Source organism: Uloborus diversus, chromosome 5 (genome assembly GCF_026930045.1).
Source record: "Uloborus diversus isolate 005 chromosome 5, Udiv.v.3.1, whole genome shotgun sequence".
NCBI lineage: Eukaryota > Metazoa > Arthropoda > Arachnida > Araneae > Uloboridae > Uloborus > Uloborus diversus.
In genome coordinates, this window is record NC_072735.1 from 92,323,627 (window position 1) to 92,348,444 (window position 24,818).

Sequence of the window (24,818 nt, forward strand, 5' to 3'; positions counted from 1 at the left end):
TTTTATTTATTTATTTATTTATTTTTTTGGAGCTAGATTGTGAATAAGGTGTTTTCGGAAGGTAGTAGTAGTCAGAAGTCACACAGAATCAAAAAACTCTAGTTTCGTTTAATTAGTAATATTTAGAAAAATGAGAGAATTATCACCTAGTGTGGCATAAAAACGTGATCTCCCATGCATAAAATTCTATGACCAGGTCTTGTGGGTGAAATGCTTTGATTTGCTTTTATTGCTGGTTTGATCTGGTTTCACTGTTACAAATCAAATTTTATTCATATTTGGAATCCCAGGTACAGTTCTGATGGAGTGATTCAAGATTGCAGAGGCAGAGCTGCCAATTTGCACGATTTAAGGGAAAAAAAAACCTCAAAACGCCTCCTTCCCCCAAAAAAATTCAATGGCGCAGTCTGCGCCATGACTCCCCTAAGGGTGCATTCGGAAACAAGGATCGGTCGCCTCGGTGCCACCGCAAGCGTTCGGAAACGCTTGCAGTCGAACCGGTGACGTCACTTAACCGCGTTCGGAAACGCTGCGGTCGTTCTTTGGCGGTTGACTTGGTAGCAACCTGTCGTACCGCAGTCGAATAGCGAGGTCACATACGTCACAAAGTCTGTGTTGGCCAATCCGGTCGTGTTTCATGTTTTGATCGTAACGCACGTGACTTTCCCTATCACGAAAGTTATGCTTTGATTGGAGCGTCGTTTGCTGCTGAACTAGAACTACCGCGGTGTAACGACGAGCGTTCGGAAACACAGCTGTTCTACCAGGCTTCCTAGAGAAATTCCAAATACGTCATAACCACACCGGTCTAACCACGCGGTGTAACCGGTGGATCGTTTCCGAACGCAGCCTATATAGGCACCCGTGGTATCATTGAAGTTTTTTGCAGCATGGTGGGAAAATCCTGCAAACGAACAGTTGTTAGTTAGCAATGTAAATTTTCCATCAACTATGAAATGTTTGAGCCGAAAATGTGACGGGTAATTCTTCTATCCAATTAATTATGATGTTGTTCTACTACTGTTTGGGATCTAGGTGCAAGTGCAACCAGCCTCTCAGTACTACCAACAGGATGAGACAAGATTTCAGCTATGCCTGTTGTATTTGCATCACATGCGGCTTTCATGGAAAGATTTCGGTTGAATGGCCTCAAAACTGTCACTAGAAATGTCTTATTAATTAATTAAATGTCTAAATTACAATTTGTTGAAGGCAGCTTCACAATTAGCAAACGAGAGGAATTTTATTTGTTTAGGTAAATGTCTTAATGGATAAGTCAGTGATGATGCATTAAAGATAAATACTATAAATAATTTTTTTTAAAATTTCTCTACATTTTAGGTCGAGTGCATGGATGGCGCTAGTTTTCTTTGAACATTTTGAGATTTTGTTTTGTTAAATTACATAACCTACACATGATTCTGTCTTTTCAAATATGGCGTTTTGGCTATTTACATGCAAATTGTATTTCCGCAAACGTTTCAAGCACGCAATTAAGCAATCACGACACTCAGAAGAGACTTTCTCCATGAATTGTTACAGCATCGAAATATGTTGCTACTTCCTGAAGGACAATGTTTGGTCTAATGTTCTGGGAGATTTATTTGGCGCTGATTTAATACAGAATGATATTGATTGATTTGATACGTTTCTTGATGTGTTTATATAGCTTGAATTGTACTTTGCATCGTCAATAACTATTGTCCGATCGCGTCAACTTGGCAATCATCTGTAACGTAAGCACAAACAAGTCCATTACCTTAAAATCAGCAGGGAAGGAAGGTCGTTTGCCATATTTATGAGTGCGCCGATAGTTTGGCGGTATGCATGTGTTTTTAACAAGTTTTAGAAAAGATAAAATTCTACTTCTGTCATATTGGATTATAACAAAAACTATTCGTTACAATGAGAAAAAAGAGGGCTAGTTATTTTTAAGAACGGACGCTTCTAAAATAAGACTTGGCAAGCAGCATCATCTGACAGCCAGACTATTCGTGCTGGTAAACGTTGAAAAGATCGAGAGTGCATAGAGGTTCGAATTATACATTATAGAGTTTCGAAGGCTCTAGGAGATTTCATATATATTTGGTATTGAGGATTTACAGAGGATTCACAACTATTTTATAGTTTACTATCCGGTGAAGTCAGTGTTTATTTCAGACCTTTTGCTCCTAGGGAGGGGAGGGGGCGCATATTTAAGCGGGCGGGGCACGGAAAGAGTTTGGAAGGAGTGAAGAGGTATTAAAGGAGTGGGACACGTACATACCCCCACACCCTCTCCAGGATATAAATTCAAAATTACCCATTCTGAATAATTTTCAACTTCAAACAAAGAAACACGAACATAAGCATATAGATTACAACTCACCAAAGATAACTCATCAAAGCTCACCATTCCCTCCTCCTCCATACAATGACTGTTATCCAGGATAGTTATGATTTCCAACTAGACTAAAGCATGAGTGCACACAGAGTACATGTCCTAAGATCCCGAACCGAGCCACACCAACAAGACCGCACCAATCCTTTCTTTGTCTGAGTTTACAACTAAATAGATACCATAGTTCCAAACACCCTATTCCTATCACAACAGCAATAAACAGACAACAGAGGGGGAAATATTCACTCCTTCTTGTTTATTAAGCGTCGCACATTAACTATTTCCCCTTTTTTCATTCAAAAAATAAATAATAATAACAATAATAATAATTTAACTTCTTACGGCAGTGTTAAGCGAATTTTCTCCGGGGGTGGGAGGCAGTTGGCATCCTCCAAAAGGGCAGTGTCCCCCTCCCCCCCCTCCTTCGGAGAGATGCGTGAAACAAACCCTAAGTGAAGTCGCTTGGTACTTTCAATTTCTCGCCAAGTCTTTAAATTTGGTCACTGCTAAAAACTTCGGCAGACTTTAAGACCTTATAACTCGATAATTGTTAGGCGCGAGGGCGAATGACTTCTGCATCAAAGAATGTCTCATTGCGCTCTTTTGATTGCTACCTTTTTCAATGCTTTTCATTATTACACTATTCGCGCGGTTCCCGTCGTGGCTTATTCTTTAGATTAAAGCTGCAACATCTCAAGACTGATTTTTTTTTTTTTTTTTTTTTTTTTCAATTCGTTATTGGTCATGATGATTTTAAAGATTACTAACATAGACACAATTTTAATACTAATAATGTGTGTGATTGTGACCAAGATAAGGAGAATCTATAATACATGTGGTTTCGATGTAGTCTTATAGGATCTCTGAGAGAAACACTTGAGCACGTTCTGAGGAAGCTGTCTTTTTTCTGGTCCCTTGTTCCATCTGCTCCAGTTCAGAGCATTAAGACTATTAATCTTTTAAAAAGTTTTGTTCATTCTACTGTTTGACTTTGACTGTGCTGCCCGCCTTGTCTAGTGGTCAGAGGAGTCTGACTGCGATGAGGTGGTCCCGGGTTCAAATCCCGGCTCGAGCATGGATGTACTTTCTCTCTTCTGTCCTTGTCTTTCCTTTGTGTGAATGTGTTGATATGCAGTGAATGGTTGCCTACCCTATAAACGGGTCCCTATGGCATGTGTGTACTGTAGAAGTAGGACTTCACACCAAATTACGGTACAGTTGGAAAAGTGAAGCAAAGCACCCTCAAATTGCCAGCCTAGCTGGCACAAGGCAACAACTTTGACTGTTTTTTTTTTCGTTTCAAATGTTTTGTTTGTCTATGGTGTTCAATTCATTCCGTGTTTTTTGTTCTCTTGTGTTTTTTACTTTCTGATTCTATGTGATACTCCGTGGTGCATAGGGAGTTATTACTTCATGCGTCTAATAATAATATAAAAAAGAGATGGCTGAGGAACCTCTTTTTGTCCTTTCAGATTCGACACTGGCAGATGCCGCAGTGCTCCAGAAAGGACAAGATTCTGCATCTCCTCTTCTTCCTGTCTGTGCTGCTGATGATCACATGCGCCTCCATCACAGTGCTCTGCTTCAAGCAGGACAAGGGCACCAAAATGGACCCGGACCGCACCGAACTGACCCACTCCGAGATAGTGACCCTCGTGTGCGGGGTGCTCTTCTTCTTCGCCTTCTTCGTCGCCATGTACGTAGAAGTCAAGTCGCACAACACCCTCTACCAGCTCCTAGTCAAGTTCATCCACATCAACCAGCAGTGGTACATCGACGAGTACGAGAAGAAGGAAACCTCCCCGGTGGCGGTTTGACATTAGTGGCTCGAGAGCGGACATTTCGGCTCTCGGAACTTTTTTGACTTTTTTTTGAGAGATTGTATCTCTGCATCCCCAGGCTCATCTGTCATCGTTAAGATTTCATATTTATGCTAGGCTGTACAGATCTGACATCCACCTATAAGTTCAGTATTTTCTCTTACTACTTTTTAAGAAATCTTTATGATAAATAAAAATAAATTGTCATTTCTATATAAATTCGTAATGTCTTCATCAGCTGCAGCATCATGATACAGTACACGCAAGTAAATTGAAACTTCTCTGTAAGCGCCACCCACCGATCTATTTATTGAAAACTGGTCCTTATGCTAGGAGGCCCTTGAATAGAAGGGACACAAAAACTGAGAAGCAATGCTTAAATGTGCAGTCTATCAGGGCCGTATACAGCCCCCCCCCCCCCGAAAAGTTCGATTTGACATTTAAATGCCCGTATATTTAAAAATTTCCAAAACATATTGTTCTAACACTCAAATGTCTTTCATATGTATATTAATTGCATAAAACGCTTTCATAATAGATAACCCGACGGCTTGAACATTAGCACAAATAGCGCAAAGCTACACATGAAAGTTTTTAACTCCCGTCCCCCCGAAACTATTTTCTGGTTACGGCCCTGTAGCCTATGAAAATCTTTTTGTTGTTTTGAAAGCCATAATTTCATAAGTTAAAGCTAGAAAATTTCTAATGCGAAAATTGTGTTTCAATATCGATTAGTTTTAAAAAATGGAATTAGTAAAATATTTTTTCAACTTTCAAATATGTATTCCTCACAGCTGTTACAGGTGTGGTAGGAGTTAACCTGCTTCCTTTCTAAGCCCAATTTTATTTGAACAAGAGTCAAGAGAAATCTCCAAATAAACTCCATAAAGGGTCAATCAAAGTGCGAAGAATACCTCTGCACAAAGACGATTGCTCTTTATTCTGTTACTTTTTTCAGGCTGGTCTTTTTTGCTATGATATAGTCGTTTGGATTGAACTTGCAATCTTTCAGTTCCGGAATCCAATACACTTGTTTCAGGTTTTAAACTAATAAAAACAATTTTTTCAAGTGGAAAATAAAAATGGTTTTTATAACAGGAAACTAATAACATAGAGATAAAATTACCATGTCTATGATGAAAATTTTCGTTCCTAAAAATATTAGCCCTTAATAGTGGTGAACTTTAAGATAAATTTCACTAATTCTTTTCTTCCAAATGCAGGAGTTAAGAACAGTATTACCTTCATCAAATTGAATCATTATTTTACATTAAAAATAATAACAGTTTAGAAATTTACATAGCATTTTAGCATGGTTTCAATTTATAACTCACTAGCATTCCCGTACCCGGCATTGCTCGGGTAATGGAATTAGCAGGGGTTAACAGTGCTTGGTGCACCTAGTTTCGAAAATCCCCTATAATAATTACTTATTACCTATAACTTTTTCTAATTTGGGGAGGATCCCGGGGACCCTGGACTCCTTATATATATATGCCCTTGTCCTTAACCGATCTTTAACTGTTATTAACGATCCTTTTAAAGTATTGATTATCTTTGCAAACACAGGTCATCCACATTTTATTGTTATACCTATGTTTAAGCTAGATCTTTTTTGTATACAACATTTTTAGTTTTTTTCTGGTGCTAAAATTATTAAACTGCTTGATGAACTGGCTTTGAAGCAAGCTACATAACATTGGTCGTGTGAAAAAAAGTCTTCTCTTAAATCGATCCCTGCTACTTTTAATGTCTGTCCTTGTGACTTATTAACGGTTATTGCAAAGCAAACTTTAACAGGAAACTGCACTCTTCTAAATTCAAAAGGATAGTCCGCCTGTGATGATGTTCTTAAAAACTTCGTTTCTAGTTTTGAAAAAATAAAAGCAAAGGACAGAAACATTATGATTTGACTTGAGAAAAGCCTAGAAGAATCACGTGAGAAACAAAAACGATATCAAATTTATAGTTCGCTATCGACCAAAAGTTGAGATGAAGTACTGAATAATGATTTGAATGGAGGAAAGCCTTCGAAAATAAGGGATTTGAATTTCAATGACAGGTTTTTAATTTCGCAGACATTAAGGGGTTTTAATTAATTTCTCCCGAACTAATTGAGATTTCGAAAAATCCTTTCTTAGTGGTTACTTTTGTAATCATGCGGACATGCCTGCCAAATTTCAAGTCTGAAGCTTCAGCGGTTTCGGCTGTGCGTTGATATATATATATATATATATATATATATATATATATATATATATATATATATATATATATATATATATATATATATATATATATATATATATATATATATATATATATGTTATCTCAGGACATTGATTTTTATATATTAAGATAAGCAGCAAAGCCATCTTGCCAAAAATAGTGCACTGAACAAAGGAACCGACTTTGCTCAGCAAGCAAGGAATAAATTGATAAATCCATGTTGTCAAGAGAGCGTTGCGTCTTTTGCATGCTCAGAACTTCGACGAACGATAATGCAGAATCCATCAAAAAATTTTAATTGCCAGTTTTCATTTTGAGGATGGTCTAGCTGTTCTGCAAATCTGTTCCACCTGAAGTCCAGATACAACCTAGCACCGCAGATATTTTAAAAATATTTTCGATACGTATTTAAAAGTTAATTTCTTCCTCAACATTTCCCCCCAATAACAATTTTATCTTCATCCAAAAGTGACGAAATAAGAAGCTCAATTTGTTTCTTTAGCCATCTATTTGTTTTTGGCTACAATATTCTTTTAAACAACTATTAGTCAGGATGATTGGAACACATCAGCAATTGTAGATATCTTACATTTATTAATATCAAGCTCGCATTCCACTTTCTATAACTCTCCACTTACATTATACTCATTTTTCCTTACATTCAAAGTCGCAAAAGCATCTTTTTCAGACATGGCAATGAAACTCGAAAAGGGCTATGCTTGGAGATTTTACCTGGAACTACTTCAAGTGTCGATGAATAAAAATGATAGGGGAAGCTGCTGTACCCACGGACAAAATTTAATTTTCAATTTTTGCTGGTCTCTGGGAATGCATAATCGATCGGAAAAAATTTCTAGCAGAGAATCTACAACTTATCATCTAAGTTGGCAATTTTTATCAGGTTAAAATCTCAAAGCTTTCAACCTCAAATTTTTTTTCTTAAAAACCATCTTTTTTGCCCGTGGGTATAACAACCCGTTCACCCCGCGGACAGGTGCCTTTGTACCCATGGACATATAAAAAAATAATACATAAATAGGTTTGAGGAACTCAATTATACTCAATACATTTTCATGCGAGAAGCTTTTTGCTCACCAAGCAACCACTTCACTTTGAAAAGCTTCCCTCCAAACAGGATAAACAATTTAAAGAATCTATCCTTATTTCTGAGCAGTTGAAGGTGGGAGAAGGTTCTAATGGAAGTAGGTGCTTTTTAAACATGCTCTTTAATAAATATAATTTAAAAAAAAGAAAAAAAGAAAGAAAATGGCTCCTCTGTAGAGAGAAGATTCTTTTGGGAAAAGAGTTTTACAGCAGCTTTTTTAAAAAAGAGTTATTATCAACCATTTCCTAAAATTTCCAAAATTAAAGACCCAAAAACGTAATTTTAGGCATTTTCTTTGGTCTGGTCAAGAGGGTTATGGCCATTTCTGAATTGCTTCTGATCTCTTGGAGGGGCTTTTAGTTCCTTCCTTGGGTGCGCCAATGGAGTAGAACACATTGTTTAGTCCCCATCCTTCGGTAAAAAAAAAATATATATTTTTTAATAAACTTGAAGCGAGTTGATGATGTATTCAGCGTGCATACCAGGGTTGCGGAGTCGGAAGGAAAGTGGCCGACTCCAACTCCTGGATTTTGAAACGTCCGACTCCGACATTATTTATTTAGTTTTTAATTATTATTATTATTATTATTATTATCATTATTTTAATTTCCACCTCGTGGGAAGGGGCAAAATGAAGAGGATTAATTTGATGTTCTTTAATGTTTAACAAATGAATGTTGATCAAATCGTCTACTTTCAATTTTTGAAAGTTTATCTTGAGAGAACAAAAGCTTTTTTGCCAAGTCGAAAAACCTTTCTTGAAAGGGGGCGGTCCGCCCGGGGTGACACCCATCAGGAGGGTATAAATAGGAGACGACGTAGGTAGCTATTACAGAAAGTTCGATTAACAATCAAGCCAGCTGTTTGCCAATGACAATTATTTTCTTATTAGTAGGCTTCTAACCAATACATATACAGGGTGTTCCGTTTTAACTTGCAAAACCGTTTTTTCGCAACCGTTAGTCCTAGATGCATACTTCTAATTGCAAAAATTTTCAAAATCAGATGCAGGGTTAAGATATTAAAAGTTTGAAGTAAAAATAAAAATGAGTCAAAAAATACAAAATGTAACTTTTATACGGGCCCAAGGTCCCCTAACTTATATTTAGGGAAATAATTTCCATTGAAAAAAAAATTCCAACACAACAAGTTTGAATTTAATACGACATATATTCATCGAGCTATGAAACGCAGCGTTTTGTGACTTACACCACTTTTCACTCGCCGTCAATAACATCTTTTGGGGGAAAATATAGTGGTTAACAAATGTTTGAAATTACCTTTGTGCATAGAGTGTGATTTTTCAAATTGTTCTAGATTTTGTGGTGTGTTTTTGCGTATCACGGCATTACATTTGCATCTATTTTTGAATAGCAATGAAAAATATAAATATCTTGTTTTTCATACTTTGAAGACCTGTCATTCTTCTGAAAGAGCAATAAGTTCCAATCTCATCTTCTGTATGGTCCCTTAAACTTTAAACTGGAACATCTCCTTGCGTTTTGGTCGCACAAGTGTCAAGTTTTTTTTTGTGTCATTAATAGTTTTCACTGGAGATAATTTCTCTAAATATTAGTTAGGGGACCTAGGGCCCGTATAAAAAATTAAATTTCGTATTTTTTTATTCATTTTTATTTTTGCTTCTAACTTTCAATACCTGAACTCTGCATCTGATTTTGAACATTTTTGCAGTTGGAAGTATACATCTAGGACTAACGGCTGCGAAAATAAAGGTCTTGAAGGTTAAAACGGAACACTCTGCATAATCGAACCAATGGGTAGTCAGTTTTTTAAATAAATGCAAGGAGAGTCTGAAAATTAAAGAAAAAAAAAAAGAAGTACAGAGTCGGAGTCGGCCTATTTTCTAACGACTTACGCCAAAATCAGTCCGACTCCGACTCTACAGGGATTCAACGTATTGCAACAGGGATACGTATTGCAATATGTACATAGCAATACGTAAATCAGCTAAAAATCTTATGAATTTAATGAGTACGTACTGTCAAAAACATTTTTTTTCAGGCAGTTGAACTGAATTAACTCATTTTAATAATGCTCTTTTAAGTACAGGTGAATTATTAAAAGTACAGGGAAAATTAAGCTAAAACCTGAGAATTAAGTTTTACAAATTCCTTTTAAGCTTGATTAAGAATACTTAATATTTTAGGAGTTTTGCAAAATTGAGTATTTCCTATAAATGTACTAAAATAAAACTTATAACACTAACATTTCCTAGTTAATTGTAAAGTTAAATCAAAAACAGAAAATGATAAGCAACTTGTTCATACAATATTAAATATATTTCCAGCCATAACGAGCAGCAAAGAGCGAAGAAATCAGCTATGCTTGCTAAAAACAAACCAAAGCAAATTCCGCGCTCGGACAGATGACGGCGCTATTCATGGCGCTGCAGTAGCTCTCGCAATCCTTTGACTTGTGTTGAGTTTTCCCCAGAAAACAGAGACGCCACGAGACGAGACCATGACGAGGCAAGGCAAGCAAAGAGCTCATGGGCGCCCATATGCAAAGTTGAAAGGGGGGGCTCAAATATTTTCCCTGTGGCTTAGCTGGATATATTCCACGTGAAAAACCGATTTCAGGGCAGATTAGAGTCATTAAAATTTGACATTTTTAATAATTTATTCATTAATGGCTGGAAAAGAAATGTTTTTACATTTTTGCAAAGAAAAAAGTACTAAAAGCAAGGAAGTTCGAATTTCAAGGGGGGGGGCGAGCCCCCCCTTGCCCCCCTATTTGGGCGTCCCTGAAAGAGCTCCCTCCAAAATTCTCTATTTCGCACTGTAACGGGGTCTCGTGCAAGAGTGCGGATGAGGCGTAAGAGTTATTTGAAAATCGAGTTTCTCTTAATACGCTAAGTACAGTTTTGGGCATTGAACATCTCAATATAAAGTATCTATTTCTATATTCCAAATTCTTCATCTTCCTGGAAATATAAAAGGACTCAGCGTATCCTTTGATTTGAGTTCTTTCAGTTCTGTTTTAAAATTTTCTTTGTAAAGTCTTTTTCATCCCTTCTAAAGTTTAACCTTTATTCTTCCAAAACATTCTAAAAATGCATCCTTAATGCTTAGAATTCAAGTTTTTTTTTTGCCTTATCGCTAACGTGTATTTGAAAAAAATACGTTTTGCTAAACCGCGGTTATGATCCAACGCAGACCCAAAACATCTCTCTCTCACTTCAGGGATATACAAGGGTAAGATGAAAAGGTCTGGGCCTGACAATGAAAGACTGCGATTTTCAGTTTAAAAATGGATTTATTTTGCTACATAATCTCCCTTGACTTCAACAAAGTTTCCCTGGCGACTCCTTTCCGGAAGTCGAGTCTGGGGGCGAAAAAAAATATTAATCTTAAGCCTTTTCTAGAAATAAATTTCTGCAAGTTTGGAAGTAATGGGAGTCTGAAGGTGTGGAAGGGATAGCCGAAAAAATCATACCTCAAACTCGGCAATGTACCCATCGTCAACGCACCCTTGTGAACTGGTGCGTTCTCCTGGTGAAGATGATTCTTTTTTTCTTCTGCAATCCAGCTGGTCAAAAAGATAAAAGTAATATTTGTCTTTAATTACTTTGTCCTCAGGCTGCCTTTCGCACTCCAAAACACGCTGGCGAAAACATTCCGACAGGTGGATCAATTTCTCTGTTTTGGTACTGAACGCCGGCTTCCACCCGCTATTTCAGTTATCGTTTCATTTCTGGCGTGTAATGGTGAACCCATGTCTCATCCATAGTGACAAGTTAATGCACAAAGTTATTCAAATCCCAATTGAAACGGCCCAAACATTGCTGAGAAAATCCTTTGCGCATCTGCTTTTGACCGGCATTCATCAAATGCGGCACACATCATGCGCAGTTTTCGCATCCCCAATTCTTTACGCAAGATGTTTCACATTTAGAGCGGGAATTAAAATGGGGGGGGGGGGGAGGAAGTCTAATAATTGGCTTAGCAAAAGCTGACCCAAAGACCCCAAGTCACGTGACTCAACAACGACGAATGGTTAGTACGTTTCGCGTGAAACAAGCGAAAGAAATCTGGTTTGTTCTAATGCTTTGCTTTAAAATCTCTCACGTGACTTGGGGTTCAGGTTTCATGAATGAAAGTCTTCACTCCCTCCATTTTATCTCTTCTCAATGGTTTCTTTTTTCCGATATGACCACAGCCTCAGCTTTCTCTCACTCACCTTTACTCGCCTGTTCTCCAACACGATATTATGTACTTTTTCGATGATTTTCCGCTGTGGTTGCGGATTTTCGCAGCGATTCACTTCGGGCAGTTGGCCATCTTCGAGGGGCGTGCTACCGCATTTAAAATCAGTTGTCCACTTTTTAACGGTTGCCATGAAACATGGAAGGAGTCGAGTCCCCACAGATGTTGTTCAACTCGGCATGGCTTTCCTACGGGGTTAATCCATTTAAAACGAAGAATTTTATGACAGCGCGATATTCAAGTTTTTCCATTTTAAAGAAAAACACGCAAGGCGTCAACGGAAAAATTCGTGCAAAAAAATACTTGAGAGACCAAGTTGAAACTTCCCATACGAATTAATGACAAGTGACAGTTCTGTGTCAGGCCGAGAACTCTTCTTTTCACCCTCGTAATGTAGTTGTTCCACTGTGTCTGCTTTGGATGAATGAAAGTTTTGAATTGATGATCACGGGGGGTCGAACGCAATTCCGTTCGGATTAATTTATTGCTAAAACGGTGTTTATTAATTTATTATTATTATTATTACTAGAAAGTCGCCGGTCATGGTATGACGGGTGAAAATTTGCTTCTATGTATATTTGAACGTAGCGATTGCCTATTTGGTGATATTTTGTAGTTTAAGTTAAATTTGGTAGTTTAACCCTAACTCTCCAGTAGATTAAACATTAACTCCAGTAGACAGTGGTTATTGTTGACAATTTTAAGTTTTTTTATTCTCCTAAAGTGACAGTCTTACCAGTAAAACAGTTAAGTCACCGGATCGAGTTCAGCCTTGTCACGATAAAGCATATCCCTGCATGTTAAACATTACCAAAACATATTCGCAACTCCAACGAACTATAGGGGGCACTGAAGTCACTGTCTAATGGCGGACTTAAAAACTAAAACAAACGCACATGGTAACGAAGAAAATGCTAAAAGTGTTGTGATTTTTGTTCGTACGTATGATTTTTTCGCTTTATTCTTTTTAAATTAATTTTCAAAGTCTTGTGGATATTCTGGCCCACGTAGAAAGAAATGAGAATTCAAGAAGCATTACTAAACGTCAAATATTAATGCAAACTACGTAGTTCATAGTTCTAAGCAGCTATTTCCACGATGTTGAATTCGATATTTATCAATTCTTGATAAAACTAAATAATAATTGTGGCCTGACAAGAATAACAATTAATGCTAGAAAATTCAATATGACATTACAAATTGTTATCGAAAGAAGATGATACTTTTTTGCCTTGCTTGGCTAGCGCTTATTGTTTTCCATTTGTAGCTGAGTTATTTTTCTCGAATTCCCGAATCGGTTAATTTAAAAATGTTCTGTTTCGATTTTTCTAATTTCTGAGTTACGATTTAATTGTGTCATGTTATGCAAATCATCAACAAAATTCTCACGGATATATGGTGGTAGTTTTCTTTTCAGTTGATTGACCATTATTTCTTTTCACTTATCGAATTCTGTAATCTTACTACCATTTTATTCCACTCATGATAACAATTAAAAATGGTTTAACTAAAAACGCGAAATCTCGCCAAGGCTTCTTTGCTCGCACAATACTAAAACTACAACCCTAAACAAATTTGGCGAAACCTTTCAGCTGAGAATAAAAGGAATAAAGTAAATTCTTTCACGGTTATTCATTTTGTTCTACGATAATATATTCAAGAAAATATTTCGCATACTGTCCATTCCAACTAATTGCTGCTGTAAAATATGGTAAGTTTAATTAATTTAAGATTTAAAAAAAACCCATATTCTTACGAATTCATACAAAACAATAAAATTTTTTACCTTGTATAACGTTATCCAAGTTTGTTAATCCAAAATTTTCGCTTTCACCAATTATTAAGGAAATAATGAAAACTAACATTATTTTGAGAAGCTCGAGAATACTACTAAGGGACGAATTAATTTCTGTAGCTGAAAGCAAACTAAGACACATCGATTGCGTTAATAAATACTCAGAACAAACTGCCTGTGTTTACGTCAACAGACACACGTGGAACGCAACGTGGCAATGTTTTAGTTTCATTTGCAGTTTTGTAAATCACCGCAAGGTAGCGTATTCGAGCGCTGGAGTTCCGAATGATCAAATTATTATGCCGTGGCGCGAGTTTCATTGTTGAAACACGCGGGTTACTTTATCATCGGCTATTATTTATATGAGGATTTTGGATTTAAACGTTATTGAATGAAGAAATTTTCCTAAGCTATGAAAAACGCTTTCGTACCTTCTCTTGACAGCAAAACTTAAGCTCCAGTTAATACAGACTTCATTGATATTTTCAAGGGCTTTGCTCAAGCGTTATTTACCTTTATGAATCAAGTTGAAATGGAGGTGCCTTACAGATGAATTTACAGTTATTCGAAAATCTGAGAGTGAAAAATGGTGCTTGTAGGTATTTCGTACGATAAATCGTTCTGGAGACTGAAGAGAATACCTTCACTGAATATTAGACTGCATCAGTGACAGACATTGAACCCGTCTATTTCTAACGACTTACCTTTCACAGCAGTTTTTTGTACTGTTAGTGGTAGTGAAGAAAGCCAGATGAATTTTTATTTTTACTTATGAGTTAACTTCATATCAGTGTTGTGTATTTCTACTTGTTTAGTAACAAGTACTACAGAATGCTGTTCTAAATACAGATAGATCAGGATTTATTTAGAAATATAATACTTATCACTTATTCCGGGTGTTTCAAAACCAATAACAAAAAAGGCAAACAGACATTGTAGGGGAAAAGGCGAGTCCGATGTTTATTCTATGCTGAAGAATATGCACCTTAAAATCAGTAGATTCAGCAAGGGGAAAAAAGATAACTTCATATATACAAAAGTTCAGTTACATCCTATTTTTCAAAATAGTTTAAGTTCGGATTGAATAATTTCTTTTTAGGCAAAATTCGTGGCTCCATTGCCTTGACGGGATTCTTTCTTGGACTGAAATGTTTCGGTTCTAGCCTCTTCCTTTTAAGCTCTGTATGCGATTCTTCGTCGGGACGATCGAGCAATAATAACAAGGGGTGGTTGTCATCTCGAGTAACCCCATTTCGCAACTTTTCGATTTCTTCCTTCAATCGAGCCGTCTCTTCACGGGACTCTTTCTCCAGTTTCACGTATTTCTGTAAAAGAACTTCGCATAAACACATCGCCTTCTTTACATTTCGAATACGTTTAAACGGGATCTGAATCCTAGGCTGCTAGAGGAGTGCAATATTATTTATAGAATAAATAAGTCTCCATACAGTTAGTTTAATCAGGGGTGCCAACCTAGAGAGGGGGCGGGGGGGGGGGGGGGGGTCATGGTGCAGGACTGCGCCATTGAAATTTTTAACAAGGGGGGAGAGTTTCAGGGGTATTTTTTCACTTTTTGAGGGGGCTCTTGATTTGAGGGGGGGATCCTCGCGCTATTATGGAGGGGGGTGTGCGCACTTGCTCTAAAGGGGTGGGTGGGTGGGTGGGGTGCCCCTAGTTTAATTCTCCCTTAGCAATTTTTGTTGAGTCTGCAAAAATGTTCGGTCATACTTTACACGAAATAGTTTGAAAGTCAAAAGATTTATAACGTTTATAATCTAAATAATGTTTCCAAAACATAAGGGGTACAAGAAACTAATATCGTGTTCTCGAAACAATGCCATACCAATTTTTATTTTTATTTTTTATTTTTAATAAATAATAATTTTCTTCCGTTATCAGCATTCTTTATCATCTAGCGTTCATTTTTTTTTAAATTTAAAATTCTGGGTCGATAAAAATCAACTGGTTTTCCAGAAAAATATCTGGAGATGGCATTTTGGATATTGGTCAAATTTTCAAGTTATGTCCGTCAGAAAACATGTGGTGGCGATCAATGCACAGGGAAATTAGATGGTGCAATGTCAGGCAAGAAAATTCCAGAGAACTGTTAACAGAAAAGCTGTGATTCTGAAACCTGATACAACGAGACCTCAAAGACAAACTCTAGAAAAAAATAATTTTAGTGGGAAATTAATCAGGGGCGTAGCTAAGGGGGGGGGATTTGGGGACAACCCCCCCCCGAAACGTTAGTCTCAAAAAAAAGGGAAAAAGAAGAGGAAAGAGAAAAAAAAGAAAAAAAATCACTACGACTTTTTTCTGTGTAACAAAGGTCAAAAACTCACTTCGCTCCCCCCCCTCCCCCAATGCCATTCTAAATCTGCTCCATGAGTGACTCTCCAGTATAAAGACGTCTCCCTCTGCTGCGACAATTTTTTGATAATTGAGTGAAATTTGACACTTTGCTTTAGAAATGAGATTGTTTGTTAAATCCACGTATAGGCAGCCTTTCTTTGTGATGGATTCTGCAAATTGTTAAATATGTTTAATTTTATGAGTCATAGTCAAAACTACCTTTGCTAACCAGAGTATCCATTGCAATCACATTGATTCTTCAGCCAGTATTTACTGCGTATTCTTTTGGAAACGTACAGTCTGTTTAAAGTAGTACATTCTAAGTGAAAGTTGTTGCATAATGAAACGAACAAGACCGATAACAAGCTTTTTTCAACTCAAAGAAAAAAATTAAAATGACGAAAAGGATTGGAGAAAGTTAACGTCGTCTGAAGAAAACGAAGTACAGTCTGCAAAGCAGCGTTAGTCCCATCGGACCCTTCTGAAGGTAATTTTATTTTAATTCAAAAGAAAAACTGCATAGCATTACATGAATAAAATGTTTAAAAACGAGATGAATCTAGATTATTTCTATTAGCTTGGTTCGGATTAAAAAGTAGAAAATAAAAAAGACTTCTGTTTATAATACACGAAAATTGCTGTTGCTCTCTCAAATAGATATTTACGTAAATTCTAAAGCAGCTAATAAAATTAAAAATAAATATCTTTATAGATATATCTTTATAAATATAATATCTTTATAGTCTGACCACCGATGAGATTGAAAGTCAAACATCCAGTTTACAGGCGGGAAATGAAAGTATCTATTAGCTTTCAGGGATGCTAGCTTTTGTAGATGTGTGTTAGTCTCTAATTTAAGCAGTCACAATGAACGGAACACGCTCATCAGATATTTGACTTCCCCCCGATTCGGATGGACTGGTTTTGACAAGACGTTGCTAGAAAATTTCACTTTAAATTAAATGGAGGAAAAAGAAAAAAAAGTTGAATTTTCCATAACATTAAAAAAAAATTCTTTGCTTTTGTTTTGTTTGACACAAGTATCGGAATTGAAGCACCCCATTCCAAAGTATGTAAGATTCACCTTCCTCTTATTTTTTTTAATACTAAAAAAATTTACACACACACACACACATATACATATACAGCAAAACCTGTAAAGTTGACTACCTTTGTAAGTTGACCACCTGTCTAAGTTGACCGCTTTTGTCAGGAACGGAATTAGTCCTATCTTATATAATGAAGGAAAACCTCTGTAACTTGACCACCTCCCTATCTTGACCACCTGTCTATCTTGACCACTAATATACACCAGCTTTGGTTTGGAGTAGTGTAAAAAACCCTTTGTAAGTTGACCACTATGCAAAAGCATTAGATTGTACTAAACGTTTCATCATTTATGCCTCAAATAAGTAACCAAACCCATTTTAGAAAAACATATGAACATTTATGCTTCCATCGAAAAACATTGGGCTAATGTTAAGTCGCAGAAAATGAGCCGAACTTCAATAAAGAGTTATTTTGTTGAAAAGTAGATTACCATAGTTACAAATGTACAAGAAAAAATCAAATGAAGAATTTGAGTCACTTTTGACTTGTTATGAATTTTTAGGAATTGTTAATATCGAGTAAGTACTTTTTCATAAGCAATGAGGCAATTTTTTTTTTTTTTTTGATCGATTCACAAAAATTTAATCTCTAAAACTATTTAAACAACATTTTTTCTTATTGTTTTAAAGTAATGTTAAACAAAGAAAGTAAGTTTAAAGTATTCCAATTAGTTGAAAAAATTGCATAGGACAAGAAATGACAAAAAAAAAAAAAGCTTTCATTACTACCCTCTATAAGTTGACCACCTAAGTACTGCACCGCAAGTGGTCAACTTACACAGGTTTCACTGTATATATATATATATATATATATATATATATATATATAAGAAGAACCCCCCCCCCCCCCCCCGAAAGTCGGGTCTAGCTACGCCTCTGAAATTAATGAATGAAAATTTTGTTGTCTGTGTACTTTAGAAATGTAGGAAAAAAACACATCCATCACATATTCAACTGACACTGCATAACCTGATTTTCTTTTATTCTAGTGTTGTCAGAAATAGAGGAAAATTTCACTGATATGAAAATGCCATCTCAAGATATTTTACTCCAAAACCAATTGATTTTTTCAATAAGTTATTGTTCACTACATTGCAAGGACGCCCATATAGGGGAGCAAGGGGGAGCTCAAGCCCCCCTTAGAAATTAGAACTTCCTTGCTTTCAGTGCTTTTTTCTTTGCAAAAATGTAAAAACATTTCTTCTCCAGCCATCAATGAATAATTTATTAAAAATGTCAAACTTTAATAACTCTAATCTGCATTGATATCGGTTGCTATGCTGAAAATATCCTGCTAAAACGTGGGGAAAATATCTGAGCCCCTCCTTAAAATTTGGCATATGGGCGCCCGTGCTACATTGGCAAGTGGTAGTTGACAATTACTGAAAAGCAAAAACATTATCACATCGGGTTCTCCAAAAATGTACAAAAGTGTCATCATTGCCCAAGTTCGATTTGAATTCCTCACTAAAGACGATCTGGCAGGGGTGCCCACCTAGAGGGGTCATGGCGCAGAAAGCGGCATTGAAAATTTTAGGAAGGGGGTGTTTTGAGGGGTATTTTTCACTTTTTTGGGGGCTCTGTTTTTGGGGGGGTCTTTGCGATATTTAAGGGGTGCGCTCTTGCTCTTAGGGGGGCACCTCTGGATCTGGATCCATTCAGTTGCAAGCAAATTACTTCGATTTTGATAGTACTTCAAGTTGATACGACAGTGTGAATGCCCTAATAAAGCCTTGGCTTTTCTACAGCTCACCGCACCCCCAACTGGAGTGACGTTCTGGGGTGCTATCGTATATGAAACATGGTCCCCCCTTACATTGATTCACAGCACTGTAACAGCCCTTGTGTAATGCTTCATGTGTTGGCACTCATGCGGGGGGGGGGGGGGGGGCTCCCAAGAGTCATTTCTTAACAGGACAATGCTTGGTCACACACAGAAAGGGTGTCAGGTGGCTTCCTCTTCCACATTATCACCTTCTCTGGCTGGCACGATGCCGTGATTTGTCACAAACCGAGCATATCTGGAGCTTGATATGGTAAATTGGACATCCTAAGTGTTTGATCTAATTAGAGGGAAGTTTACAGTAACTGTGGTACGAGATGAAGTAAGACATCGTACGAGACTGCTATGCCTCAATTCTCTCGTCTCGTATATGCACGCTAGACACGTGACTCAACAGAATACTTAAACCTCCATATTATTTGGGATTTCCAAATAATTCAATTTTTTAATATTTTCCAGGAATAAAATATCATTTTGTTTTCATTTTGTAATATCTTTCTAATATCAATGCTGTCATCATGTGTGTAAAATTTCGTTTCATTCTGACTGCTCCTTTTTGTGTTGCATTTTGTGTGGCCAACAGTGTATTTAATAAACGAAAATTTTGTCATCAGTGTTCTTTAGAATAGTATGAAAAAAATTAATATTTGTTAATATCTACGCTTCTTATTTTTCTTTTTTGAAATATGAGGCAGTGAGAAGCAAAGGGATTCAATTGGACATTTTCAAGTTTTGAGTAAAACGCGTATAAAGAGTACGTCCTAGGTAGGCTTTCATTGATTTTTTTTTCTAAATCATACTGTACAGCAGCACCTACCAGGGCTACTAGTACTATCTCTTGCCCCAAGACAGAGAAGGGGTTCACCTACCATTTGTACTGGTCATTTCCAAATTTTTAATTTTGCCACTTGCACCCCTTTGCTTCTCACTACCTCTTATGTTTCCTTTATTTGACAGCATAATTGTTCGCCGAAAAGAGCGTGTTGCTTCCGGGGGGGGGGGAGGTCGGGAGAAAGAAAGAGTGCTAACTAGAAAATTAACTTTTGATTTCGCCCTCGATCTGTGTTAACACATTTGGTTAACTACAGTTCTAAAAATACCAGCATTAGTCTTTTAAGTGACGTAAATGAAAGCGATTTTCATCGCGAATTTTCCTCTCTATGAGTTTTTTGCCGAGGCGTCACGGAACCAGTATCGAGGCTTTTTTTTTTTTTTTTTGTAGGAATTGCTGCTTTAGATCGGTTATTGAGTATTCCAGACTCATAAATCCATAACAAGGACGAAACTGCATTCTTTGGATACCATCACCAGGCTGCAGGTATGTTGCATGTACCAATTATTTAAGTTATTGATAGTAAAAACAAAATGCCAGAATATATGGTATTTTTTTTTAAATGGCAAGTCGCAACTTTCATGAACAACACGCATAGACAAGACAAACGACAGCTAGATGACTATTGTGGTGCATCGAACTAATCAAATTGCCACTATCGTAATCGTAGTGATGTCAGCGGGAAAACACTCTCTCGCGAGATCAGAGACTAGTTTGGAAAGGACTCCAGAAATGGCGATTTCGGCGACACACTCTGCTTTGTTAGCAGTGTTATGTACAGTTAAAGGTTGTGTACTTAGAATACTGCCATGGGCAGGTAAAGGGCAGTAACTGCAATTTTTGTCATGCATTATATTGTCTTATTTGGTTTCTACTATCTTATACATATAAAATCTGAGTATCTATCTATCTATCTATCTATCTATCTATGTCCAAGCTTCTTCTCCCGAACGACAGTGAACTGACCATCGAACCAGGTATCGTTGGATTCGTCATCTTCCCGTCTTCATGTTTGGCTATTTAACATAATCCTCCGATAATAATTAGCGGAGATATCAATTAAAAACTATTAATTATGACTCTTAGATTTCAAAATCAAATCCCTATTTTTCGAAGGCTTTCCTCCATTCAAATTATTATTCAGTGCTTCATCTCAACTTTCCATAACAATGCTTTTATTAAAATGTATAGCGTAAAGAAAATCATTGAGATGAAAGATCTGTTGCCATTTTTTTTCTCGAATATGAACAGGTAAAATTCTTGTTTTTGTTTTGAGGCTTTTCCTGTAATCACAGGAGATTTAAAATGTTTACTTTTTGGGGTTTTTTCCGCAATCTGCCGCAAAATTTCAGTGACTTTTTTTTTTTTTTGGTTCAAGCGTGATTGTTAAATACGCGTCACATGACATAACTTTCATTTTCGAGGAGGACCGTGCACGTCGTAAAGTAAATGAGTGATTTACAAGTTATTTGAGTTCTTTGAGGGTTTGTACCTGGAAAACGGATTGATGTAATTCTTGTACGACCATGTGGATAGAATCCATCCAAATATTTATCTGAGTGGTATGTTGCATTAATAAACACCCGGGCAACGCCGGGTAGTAGACTATTTTATGTAAAAAGCGGATTGTTATTGTGCGTAAATATTTCCGATATAGTCTATCAGATGTAATTCAGTTTAACGTGAGTAAAGATTATAGTTGATAATGCATATATTTTCCCCTTTTGTGCTGACTGAAAATGTACTCATAACTTGTATCATTGATAACGATTATTAACGTTGATGAGGTGTTTTGGCAAAAATATGTTTTACTGGTGTTTTGCAAACCTTGCTTTACGCGCATTTATTTATTCCTTAACGCGTTAGAAACTAGTGTCAGTGTACTACAAAAGCATCAACTGGACTGCTCTTACATTTTTTAGGTAGCCCGTGCAACGCCGGGCACGCAGCTAGTATATATATATATCTTATACATATAAAATCTGAGTATCTATCTATCTATCTATCTATCTATGTCCAAGCTTCTTCTCCCGAACGACAGTGAACTGACCATCGAACCAGGTATCGATGGATTCGTCATCTTCCCGTCTTCATGTTTGGCTATTTAACATAATCCTCCGATAATAATTAGCGGAGATATCAATTAAAAACTATTAATTATGACTCTTAGATTTCAAAATCAAATCCCTATTTTTCGAAGGCTTTCCTCCATTCAAATTATTATTCAGTGCTTCATCTCAACTTTCCATAACAATGCTTTTATTAAAATGTATAGCGTAAAGAAAATCATTGAGATGAAAGATCTGTTGCCATTTTTTTTCTCGAATATGAACAGGTAAAATTCTTGTTTTTGTTTTGAGGCTTTTCCTGTAATCACAGGAGATTTAAAATGTTTACTTTTTGGGGTTTTTTCCGCAATCTGCCGCAAAATTTCAGTGACTTTTTTTTTTTTTTGGTTCAAGCCTGATTGTTAAATACGCGTCACATGACATAACTTTCATTTTCGAGGAGGACCGTGCACGTCGTAAAGTAAATGAGTGATTTACAAGTTATTTGAGTTCTTTGAGGGTTTGTACCTGGAAAACGGATTGATGTAATTCTTGTACGACCATGTGGATAGAATCCATCCAAATATTTATCTGAGTGGTATGTTGCATTAATAAACACCCGGGCAACGCCGGGTAGTAGACTATTTTATGTAAAAAGCGGATTGTTATTGTGCGTAAATATTTCCGATATAGTCTATCAGATGTAATTCAGTTTAACGTGAGTAAAGATTATAGTTGATAATGCATATATTTTCCCCTTTTGTGCTGACTGAAAATGTACTCATAACTTGTATCATTGATAACGATTATTAACGTTGATGAGGTGTTTTGGCAAAAATATGTTTTACTGGTGTTTTGCAAACCTTGCTTTACGCGCATTTATTTATTCCTTAACGCGTTAGAAACTAGTGTCAGTGTACTACAAAAGCATCAACTGGACTGCTCTTACATTTTTTAGGTAGCCCGTGCAACGCCGGGCACGCAGCTAGTATATATATATATCTTATACATATAAAATCTGAGTATCTATCTATCTATCTATGTCCAAGCTTCTTCTCCCGAACGACAGTGAACTGACCATCGAACCAGGTATCGATGGATTCGTAATCCTCCCGTCTTCATGTTTGGCTATTTAACATAATTCTCCGATAATAATTAGCGAAGATATCAATTAAAAACTTTTAATTATGTCTCTTAGATTTCAAAATTAAATCACTATTTTTCGAAGGCTTTCCTCCATTTAAATTATTATTCAGTGCTTCATCTCAACTTTCCGGATGAACGCTTTTATTAAAATTTACAGCGTGAAGAAAATCATTGAGATGAAAGATCTGTTGCCATTTCTTTTTGTCGAATATGAACAGGTAAAATTCTTGTTTTTGTTTTGAGGCTTTTCCTGTAATCAGGGGATTTAAATTGTTTACTTTTTTTGGGGGGGTTTTCCGCAATCTGCCGCAAAACTACACTGACTTTTTTTTTTTTTTTTTGGTTCAAGCCTGAGTGTTGAACTCGCGTCACTTGACATAACTTTTATTTTTTAGGTAGCCCGTGCAACGCCGGGCACGCAGCTAGTATATATATAAAAACACGAAAAAACTGTATAATTCTAACTTTTCACTATTGTTAGTATTGAATAGAAAACGCTTTCTTCAAATGTCTCGAAAACTCATTTCTGCAGATACTGCCGTTTGCCTCCACACGGCAGAACAGTAGTCTTTTGTTTTATAATGTCTGAATGATCGTCCTCCACTCAACACGAGAAGCGAGCTAAGGAACCATACAGAAACCTAAACAAGTAGTAAATGTTTCAAGAATCACGTTTCACGAGTATTAATTCGAGTAGAAAGAACTTCGTATGAAATGTTTGCTGTCAGCAATCAGCAATAACATACCTGTCTGAATACATCATCATTTTTCAAGCCAAGAGATGCGGACGCTTTTTTAGTCTTTGACAGTTGGGTTTTCAATTTCTCAATCTTTTCTTCATTCTGCACGTAAAAAAATAAAGACAAAACAACTGTAACAGAATAATCTACTGGATACATAAAAAACTGAAAAGTATAAAACATAAAATGTCCCAAAAGTATTCAATCCCCCCCCCCCCAAAAAAAAAAAAACTTTCAAATAAACTTCAGTCACAAATCCAGATTCAATTTTTCCAACTCGGATAATGAGGTATATTATATGTAGTGTTGTTACGCAAAAAACAAATTGATCCTCATACAGTAATAATGTTCATTAAAGTAGAGAAGACAATCCCTGACCTTGTCCTCCCCCACATAGTCCCGCTAAACCATTTACCCTTGTATGGTCATAAAATCCTGAAGATTAATCGTACTTTCTAGTCCCAGAGTCCCCCTTCTTGTGAGGACTCTCTTCCTAGATGGAATCCTAAAATGACAAACTAGATGAAATACTAGCAATTAACTGACGAACTACTAATTATGAATAAACTTGATACAGTGAAACCTCTATGAACGACCACCTCTATACAGCGACCACCTCTATTAACGACCAATTTTCCATGGCACCGATTTTCCCCCATATATACCTAATGTTAAAATACCTCTGGGAAAGACCATCGAAACCTCTCACAACGACCGGCATATAGACAACTTCAGCTGTAACAAATGCTAGGAATTTTTCGTTAGAAACCAAAAAGGAGAGAGAGACAACAAATGAAAAGCAATAAAGCATTTAGTTTACACACATATCAGTCTTCTCTTGTTAACAAAAGTGGAAATAAACCAGAATAAGGGATTAAAATCGATTCTCCTGTGGTTTCAAACACGTTCCTTTCTTATCTTCTCCTGTTCTAAACCTCAAAAATGTCATAAAAAAGGGGGCGTAGTTTTTCGGATCCTTGGGAAGTTAAAAGGTTGCACAGGTATATCACCAGTCAAGTCAGGCGTGCGTCCCCTATCATTGCGGAAGGGTGAGGTCATTAGAGTGAACAAAATCTACAGCTCATTCGCATAGCTAAAGGATTGGTTTCAGTTTTGCATTGGATCTGCATTTAATCAACATTTGATCAACACCGCAGTAAAAATGTCGGAAAAGCGAGTTTATCTCACGCTCGAGAAACATATTGATGTTATACATTTAATGAAAGTGATGAAAACGCGGGGTTAACGGATGC

At 36.6% G+C, this 24,818-nt stretch overlaps 2 protein-coding genes across 2 annotated transcripts in view; one reads left to right on the forward strand and one right to left on the reverse strand.

Moving 5' to 3' along the window:
- Positions 1 to 4,405, forward strand: part of LOC129222351 (uncharacterized) — a 34,746-nt gene extending 30,341 nt beyond the window's left edge. Inside the window, exon 5 of the mRNA XM_054856845.1 lies at positions 3,853 to 4,405. Coding sequence (XP_054712820.1) covers positions 3,853 to 4,197 — 345 coding nt within the window. The 3' untranslated portion in view covers positions 4,198 to 4,405. The remainder of the gene's footprint in view (positions 1 to 3,852) is intronic.
- A 10,015-nt stretch (positions 4,406 to 14,420) lies between these two features.
- LOC129222037 (golgin subfamily A member 6-like protein 26) overlaps positions 14,421 to 24,818 on the reverse strand; it is a 79,770-nt gene continuing 69,372 nt past the window's right edge. The window contains exons 7-8 of the mRNA XM_054856453.1: positions 23,572 to 23,667; positions 14,421 to 14,880 (exon numbers count right to left, since the gene is read on the reverse strand). Of these exons, the coding sequence (XP_054712428.1) occupies positions 14,608 to 14,880; positions 23,572 to 23,667 (369 nt within the window). The 3' untranslated portion in view covers positions 14,421 to 14,607. The remainder of the gene's footprint in view (positions 14,881 to 23,571; positions 23,668 to 24,818) is intronic.